We start from the raw sequence: 8,799 nt of genomic DNA on the forward strand, positions 1-8,799 counted from the left end.
AGCCGAGGAGACACACTCACACACAGAAGAAAGTGCTCTTTATTCCCAAAACAATCTTTGAGAACCTCTGTGCTTTGCGCTGTGAGGCAATTAAGGATAAGACGTTGGGGATGCATTCATGAGAAGAAAGAGGTGGCAGCACATTCATTTCTGCACATAAAAATAGTTGAGAGTAGTTTTCACAGTGTGTGTTTACTACGTAATGATAACTGATGTCTATGTAATAACGTCTCAATAAAATGTGTTCCGTTTTTTATAAATTATCTGATGCATTTGGAGACAAACGTAGCCCTTACTTATAATACAAACAGTTTTTGGTCTATATAAGATTTGTCTCACAAACGTGCACACACACACACACACACACACACACACACACACACACACACACACACACACACACACACACACACGACACCTTTAGGTAATTTGAGTGACAACATGACTAGGTCTCAATACTGAGCCCATTTGAAACAGAGCTTCTCTATGTTCTAGCATTTCATTCAGAACACATCAAAGAAAGAATGTTGGAGTAGAATGAATGATGACAGAAACATATGCTTTTTCAAAACACCATGCTTAATATGAGAGTGCTTACTGTTATTACAGATTTAACATCGAAGAATGAGATTCACCTGATGAAAGATGCATAGTTCCTTGTTGAAAGGGGCAATCAGCAGTTGCTACATCCATTTTTGGACTTATAAATTAATTATATGTGCCCATTGATTCTTGAAGAATATAACTTATAAATGTCGTACCCCATCAGAACCCAAAATGTAAGCTTGTTTTACTCCAATGTTTGTTTACATTTACTTTGTTTACAAACACTGTAAAGCTTAAAAACATGGTAAAAACTATAATTTTGAGATCATGGATGGTCTGTCCTTGCATCCATACCTCTGTCTTTGAATTTGAGAGTGGTAACTTTTCTCCAGTCCTATTGCTTTTTACCTAAACAGTTGTGGGGAGCACACTTTTATATTGTTTCAACTGCTGATTGCAGCTTTAATGTAGCGTTATAGCGTTATATGTTTTAAACCACCAACCAATACACAGACAACATACAAAAGTGGAAGCAAAATGAGGGAGTCAACACATTGAGCATGTTTACATGCTCATTTATAATTTGATATTTAACTGATTATAGCAGTAGGCTGAATAAGGCATTAGTCATGTAAACACATTACTCTGCAATCTTAATCAGCGTACGTACGGTCATAATTTAATAAGCATACGCAAATTAAAACACCTTGTTTTCTGAGCAATCTGTCATATTATTAGGACATATAAACACCTTAATCGGAGTAACAGTGGTGTATTTGATTTGCGCATGTGATAGCACCAGCCGAGAGCCTCTCTGTTCAGCGCTAGTGAAGTGAGTTCGGAACAACCAGAAGTATGCATCTTAAAAGTAGTTTTCAAATACAAACATTATACAGTATATACCAACTCAGAATAACATGGTCACTGTGGTAGAAGGTTTATTTTGATTTGCAATTTTCTGCATTTATTAAAAGTCCCAATCAGGTAGCCTGATTTCAGATGTGTCCATGTAAACAGGATTATTAGGGAAATTGTTCTTGCAAAGCATGTAAACGTATTAATCGAGGTATTATAGTAATCTGTCTATCCACAATAATCATATTATTGCGTGCATATAACCGTTCTCAGTGTCAGTTAGTCCCGCCTTAAAATGTGTTTTGTTTTTGATGTGCTGTTGGTTCCGAACATATTCAAGGTTGTATGGGGGTGCGGATGATCAGACAGTGATACATGGGTGTACACGTACGACTTTAGATGGTCTTTTTTTAACTTTCTAATTTCCTTAGTTTGTTGTCCTTGCATACCTCTGGTATAATAGACACATAGTTTCATTCAGAGACTTGGAATAATGATCCATAATGATTCAACAGAATGAAGAACTCTACATTGTGATGTAGAAGGTAACGTGATGTGGACTTACAGATGGGGACATGGATCCGTTGGGAATGTATGGGTCAGGCAGCATGAGAAACGGGTATCCTGGATACGCTGTTTTATACATCCCTCCATCTTGATGTTTGGACACTGTGGAGAAAGACAAAGATGTGAGATGAGATGTTTTCTGATATTAATTTCACTTCAAATAAATACTTTTTGGTTAACTATTGTAGTTAAAACGGTTATAATTAGCCGTTTTTTACTATTGAAAAAAGTATATTCGACAAATAATGATAGAGCTCTTCGACAGATTGTTACAGACTTGTTTACTACTGTAACATATTTGTGAGACAAAGTGACAGCCGTAATCTTGCATCACAAAAACACAGCCAAACCCCAACCCTTTGTTGTTTGTCACCCAATAGAATGGCTAGCCACTGATCTCTCCAGTCTAGAGTGTTGATGGTAACTTCAAATGTGCAATGCATCTTTACAGGCTGTCCAAACAGAGGGTCATTGATCCACATGGCTTGTTTTCAACCTTTCAGCTGAATGCATAAGTGGACAACGTTTTGTGAGTTACTTGACATATTCAAACATTGTTAATGAACTAGAGAGCATTTCTAACTTTAAATAACTTGTAGCTGCCCAGAGGTTCAGCACAGCAAGCATACGTTTGTGTTTTTGGCCGTTTTTGCCCCATTGGGACAATATATAAACCTAATGTTAAGTTACAGCATGCTTTAATTTAGATTTTCTTTAGGACTTTTAGACTGAAGCTACTTGAAACCTTATTACCATGTTATAACCTATGTAGCCCAGGGAAAGCAACACCTTCCTTTTACAGTCAGTCTATGATGCAACAGCACAGAATTGTCAGAAATCACAGACAACTTGTTTTACTGAGGTACAGTTAGCCTAATTCAGCTCCTGTCTAGTTCTTACCGCTGTCGAGATGCTCCCGGTGTTTCTCTTGATAACCTCTATGTTCGTTTTGCTGACTTCGTCTGACCGCCTGAGTGTCCAAAGCAACATTAAACAAAGATTAGTAACCTGAGAATTACTTTGAAGAGCCAAAAGTTTCATACCAAGACCCCTTTCAACCTTACCAACAGTGCATAACATAACTTTCTGTCTCTGTAGTCTACCTACCGCTGCGTTCGAACTTTGATTTGTCTCCGATTCATTCACCAGAGACGACTTGAGGTCAGCTAAGTCCCTTTCTGTGAAAGCGTTTTCTTGAATTTTCTCATCTTGTTCGCCTTCATCCTTGAAGGATATCATTTCATCGTTTGCTCCTTGATCATCTCCTCCGCCACTACTGAGCTGAGGCATGTTGCTTTGAAAATTACCCTAATCAGCGGAGTGCTCCTTTGAAAAAAATTAATGAAACTTCCTATTAACCCAAACCTCCCTAAATTGTTGCGCTCAGATACGGCCAAAGTATAAAACAAAACAAAAGTTGCTCTGCTGTGGAGCGGCCCTGCAAGTTGAAAGTAATGTTGCTCGGCAGCAACAAATAGTGCATTTGAGCTCGAAACAAGGCGAGGACTCCCAACATCAAAGATCGCCGACCAGTGATTGACAGATTCGATGACTTGTTGGGGGTTGTTTCAGCAGAGGGTTCCGCTCTTAAAGAGACATCACCTCAGAGCCTGTTGGCCATATTCATGTCTTATAACACTTCATCATGGATAAAGTTGCTTGCTTTTAGCAAAGACTGAACCGAAGTCCTGGATATAAGACACGTGAGCAAATGGTCTTTCAGATTCTTCTGCATTGATAGATATTTCCCACAACACAGTCTAGTTATGTAACATTGTTATAACATTGTTATACACTTGAGTGGTGCAGTGGTCTAAGGCCTCTCAGTGCTTGAGGCGTCACTACAGACACCCTGGTTCGATTCCAGGCTGAATCACAACTGGCCGTGATTGGGAGTCCCATAGGGCGGCGCACAATTGGCCCAGCATCATCCAGGTTTGGCCGGTGTAGTAATCATTTGTTCTTAACTGACTTGACTAGTTAAATAAAGGTAAAACATATATATATATATATATATATATATATATATATACATTGGTGAACACACACACACACACACACACACACACACTTCTACCAGACTCTTATTATGATTGCTAAATACTGCACAATTTAAAACACTTGCCCTCCAATTCCCCCTTCCTCAAAACAGGTGTAAATATTGTACTATAAATTGTGCCTTTCTGTGTTGTACTTATGCTATTTTCTTTATGTTCGTATTCTTAGATTTGATTATTTCTTATTGTTGTTGCATTGTTGAGAAGGAACCTGCAAGTCAGCATTTCATTGGATGCACATGTTGTGTATACCATACATAGGACTTATAAAGAGAGAGAGAGATCAGGGATGCTGAGGGTAAAACATAGTTCCTTCATATACACTACATATTTAGAAACAAAACCATAAAACCATGTTCGCCCAATATTTGTGAAGTTGTAGAAATATTGATGTGAGATTTGTATTGACATTGTGAGAACATCAGAGACATGTAGGGCATCCCCTGTAAACCATCAGAAAATGAGTCAAGCTCATCAATAAAAGAGGCATGAAATGTTGCAGCTAGTCTCTAGAGAACATGGATTCAGTTGTAATCTCAAAAAACAGCAACTTGCTGGAATGAAACTATTTGATCGATGCAAAACAAATTTGGAGGGGAAAACAGAATGTAGTTCAAAGATGTAGACTTGATGTCTGGGTGCCTTGTCAAACAAGTAGGGGAGGCCGGGGTTGGTTGTCACTTTTTACCCATGTGTATTTCTCAACACCAGTACATCTTACAAGACTCTTTTAAACATGAATAGAAAGACCAAGGTATTGGGTTGAAATAGGAACCCTTTTTATCATCATATCTTATTCTGACATGGGGTTATAAGCCATCAAACACACACTGTCAACTTGCGACAACCAGCCCCATCACAGGGTTGGTTGTCACACAGTATGGGGTTGGTTGACACAATGTTTGCTAGTATTCCCTTTGTAACAGGAAATTAAGCAATTTAGCAAACATTCTTAGAAATAGCCTTTCTTAGATCGAACTATACTCCTAACAAAATTCAGCATTTTATGCCTTGAGAACAACTTATGACATTTTCAGTAAATTTGTGTGTGTATGTGTGTGTTTGTGTACTAGTGTGGGTGTATAACAGAAACAAATTGTGTGAGATGCAAGACGTTTCACAGACATGTATTTAGAATACCTGCATTCTAAATTCTACAGTTCTATATATGGTTTATACATCAGCCAAGGCATCTACATTATATTCCAATGTCCTGGTGACGTCTTTCCAATGTGCATAATGTCTCCACACTACATACTCCCAACACATTTTCATATGTTAGCCAAAGGTGTTTACTGGGAAGAGAGGTCTCTATAGCAACAGCAGAAAAGACCTTGGTATTTATTGAATACTGGCAGTGGAAATGTCCTTGAACAATATGGTTATAATGGAGTTGATAGTGACAACTAACCCCACATTCCATGTGACAACCATCCCCAACCACCCCCCAAATGCTAATTAAGATGCTAGTTACCACATGGCTTGACCAAGCAACTCAGAAATAGGTTTGGAATGTAGCTCTCCCTTTCCTCTTTTCTACAACATTTTTCATGTATACTGCCATAATTCAAACGTTCATAAAGAAAATACCAATACATCTTATTTTTACTTTCACCTATGAAAAGCACATAAATCCCCTCACCTCAATGTAGTGGTGGAGTGATTAGCCGAAATCTAGTTTCTCTTGAGCAGTGGTGTAAAGTACTTAAGTAAAAATATTTAAAGTACTAAACTTTAAAGTACAACATAAGTCGTTTTTTGGGATATCTGTACTTTACTATTTATATTTTGGACAACTTTTACTTCACTACATTCCTAAAGAAAATAATGTACTTTTTACTCCATACATTTTCCCTGACACCCAAAAGTACATTTTCAATGCTTGGCAGGACCGGAAAATGGTCCAATTCACGCACTTATCAAGAGAACATCCCTGGTCATCCCTATTGCCTCTGATCTGGATGACTCACTAAACACAAATGCTTCATTTGTAAATTATGTCTGCGTGTTGTAGTGTGCCCTTGACTATCCGTAAATTTAAAAAACAAGAAAATTGTGCTGTCCGATTTCCTTATTATAAAATTATATTATAAAATCCTTATTTGAAATTATTTTACTTTTGATACTTAAGTATATTTTTGCAATTCAATTTACTTTTGATATTTAAGTCTATTTAAAACCAAATATTTTTAGACTTTTACTAAAGTAGTATTTTACTGGGTGACTTTCACTTTTACTTGAGTCATTTTCTATTAAGGTATCTTTACTTTTACTCAAGTATGACAATTGGGTTCTTTTTACACCACTGCTCTTGAGTGATACATCAGATTCAGCCTTAACTGTGCGATGTAGTAAGGACTGGTAGTTTCCAACAGGCCAATTTTCTATATAGTTTAGCGCATAAAGCTGGGTAATTAACTACAATGCCCATAATCCTTTGCGCAGCTAGTTGTGGTCTTTGTGTCTTTTATGCTTACGACAGATGAGTTTCAAGTTTTAATGTCACATGCACAAGTACAGTGAATTGCCTTTCTTGTAAACTCAAAACCCAACAATGCAATAATAAAAAACAATGTAATACTAGAAAAAACACAAGAATAGGAAATATGAGACACAATAAAGTAAGTAAGTAAGTAAGTAAGCAAGCATACTATATACAGGAAATATTTAAGGGGTAAGGGGACTAGGGGACTAGGCAACAGGATATAAGATAAACAGAGTAGCAGCTTGTATGTGAGTGGGTGTGCGGGTGCTTAGAGTCAGTATAACTGTATGTGCAAATTATGTGTGAGTGAGCAAATGATGGAGTGAGAGGCAGAAGAATGCATGATTGTGGAAATAGAGAGCAGCTGTTGCTTCGCGAGGTATCTCTACCTGAAAATACATGATCTAAGTGATTGATAGTTAGTATTCAGCAGTCATAAAATTATGCCTTATTTACTTTGAAGATCTACAAAATAGTAATTTTGTAAGACCGCATATGCAGCAGCTATATAGAGAGGAGATGATGAATTGGAATTAAATAATAAAGTCATCAAATAAAACAAATGTAATATACACAACAATTGAAATATTTTGGTAAAGTTATGTGAATGAATGATGGTAAATAAGAGATAAGCAGTAAATGGGCAGCCACTACCATCATGGGACTTTTATTCATTGTTTTATTCTGTGTTACATCATTCAACCCAAATAATCAAAACCGAAATCGAAAACCGTGATTATTTTTTAATAATTGACCTGAAATCGAACCAACCTCAAAAAGTACTAATCGCTCAGCACTATCTCCATGTTTTGTCATGTTGACATGAATTGACCAGGTGGATGAGTTCTTTCAAAGAATTCACACATTTTAATCTTACAATTACTACACAGCACCCTCTAGATTGCGAGTAATAAGCACTGTGACAACCAACCCCTGAGACAACCAAAACAGGTCTCCCCTGACTGTTTAAAAAAATATTTTTTTTCACTTCATACATTTTTTATGCTGATACAGTAGCATGGTCTTCTGAGTTTTAATTGAGAAATATTTATACGCGCCCATGCTGTGACTTAATATTTGACTTAATCTGTTGCCTTGAAAGAAAATGATGAACCACAGCTGGGAAATAGAATTAAATACAAACAGAAAATGTGCCTAGTATTTGCATAAAGCTGCATATTTATACAATATTGGCCATGCATATTAATAAAAAGATTAAAATGAGCAGTTTAATGTATGCAAATCTAAATTATAAATGAGTTGTTTAAACTCCTTGTTTATTCGCATTGATTAAATATAGACAGCTGTTTTTCATAGAACCAGTTTCTCTATGTGGCTTACTTCACAAGTTCTCGCATCTTTGGGTCTTCTTGTGTGTCTCTCTTTCTGTGCTTACATTGGTTTCACATATCCTTGAGGTGGTGTCTGTGCTTGTTCCTTCGTTGGACTTGACTGCGTGTGAGTTTTGGATTTGATTAATATGATCAATCTTTGTTGACCTCAAATTCTTCTTATCAGTCTGTGCGTTTGCATGACTCACTCACACACCAGCCTCTGTATCCTCCTCTCTTATCTCCTCTATGGTAATTGCAGCCATGACGTCAGTAAATTATACTCTCTGCTCTCTCTGCCTTAGGGGCAGGAAACACCAAAAAAGGAAAGAAAAAAACACTGCCTACCAACAGTAGCACTTCATGTCGAGAGAAAAATATACCATTGGTAATATTGCTTCAGGCAGCAGTTTACGGTAACCCAATGCAAATATTAATGGCACATAAGTAGTTACTATAATGTCAACGGGTTGAACTCAGATCAAGTTTGTAAGACAGAACTATGTCTGGGGGTGATGTTGTACACATGATGTGGAATCTTGCAACATTTATCGAGTTCCACCGAAGTTAAACCTGTTTGCTATACATGTTGGTGCATTGGCGTCTCAGATATGCATTTTCCTTCTCAGATATCACTAAGCCTGAACAATTGGAATCATGGAATGATTTCAAGTGAGAACTTTGGTTTTTAGAAATTCTTTTTCCGTTTCTTAATCATTTGCAAGGGAAACCACTCTCTTTTGTACAGATTACAGCACAAATGATAAATTGCAGTTCCTATAAAACAAATTATATACTCTGCTTTCTAAATAAACTTCAGGCACATTAAAGCAGCAAAGTAATTAAATCATATCCTTTCATTGAGGCTACGCCACATCGAAGGGAACAGCTCTTAACTGGAACCACTTGTGTGCGTTTTATTGGTAGTTTCCCTCCAACCAAAAACATGTTCTCTCAA

The 8,799-nt window shown here is 37.0% G+C and overlaps 1 protein-coding gene across 9 annotated transcripts in view; it reads right to left on the reverse strand.

Moving 5' to 3' along the window:
• Positions 1–3,506, reverse strand: part of LOC112228202 (transcription factor 7-like 2) — an 86,126-nt gene extending 82,620 nt beyond the window's left edge. For 7 of the 9 annotated variants that reach the window (XM_024393312.2, XM_024393311.2, XM_024393315.2 and 4 more), the window contains exons 1-3: positions 3,076–3,505; positions 2,869–2,938; positions 1,967–2,070 (exon numbers count right to left, since the gene is read on the reverse strand). In XM_024393312.2, the coding sequence (XP_024249080.2) occupies positions 1,967–2,070; positions 2,869–2,938; positions 3,076–3,258 (357 nt within the window). In that variant the 5' untranslated portion in view covers positions 3,259–3,505. Of the gene's footprint in view, positions 1–1,966; positions 2,071–2,868; positions 2,939–3,075 lie in introns of all 9 variants that reach the window. The other 2 variants (XM_024393308.2, XM_024393317.2) reach the window with 2 other exon arrangements.
• Between the last annotated feature and the right edge of the window lie 5,293 nt (positions 3,507–8,799).

This window comes from Oncorhynchus tshawytscha, linkage group LG30, assembly GCF_018296145.1.
Source record: "Oncorhynchus tshawytscha isolate Ot180627B linkage group LG30, Otsh_v2.0, whole genome shotgun sequence".
Classification (NCBI taxonomy): Eukaryota; Metazoa; Chordata; class Actinopteri; order Salmoniformes; family Salmonidae; genus Oncorhynchus; species Oncorhynchus tshawytscha.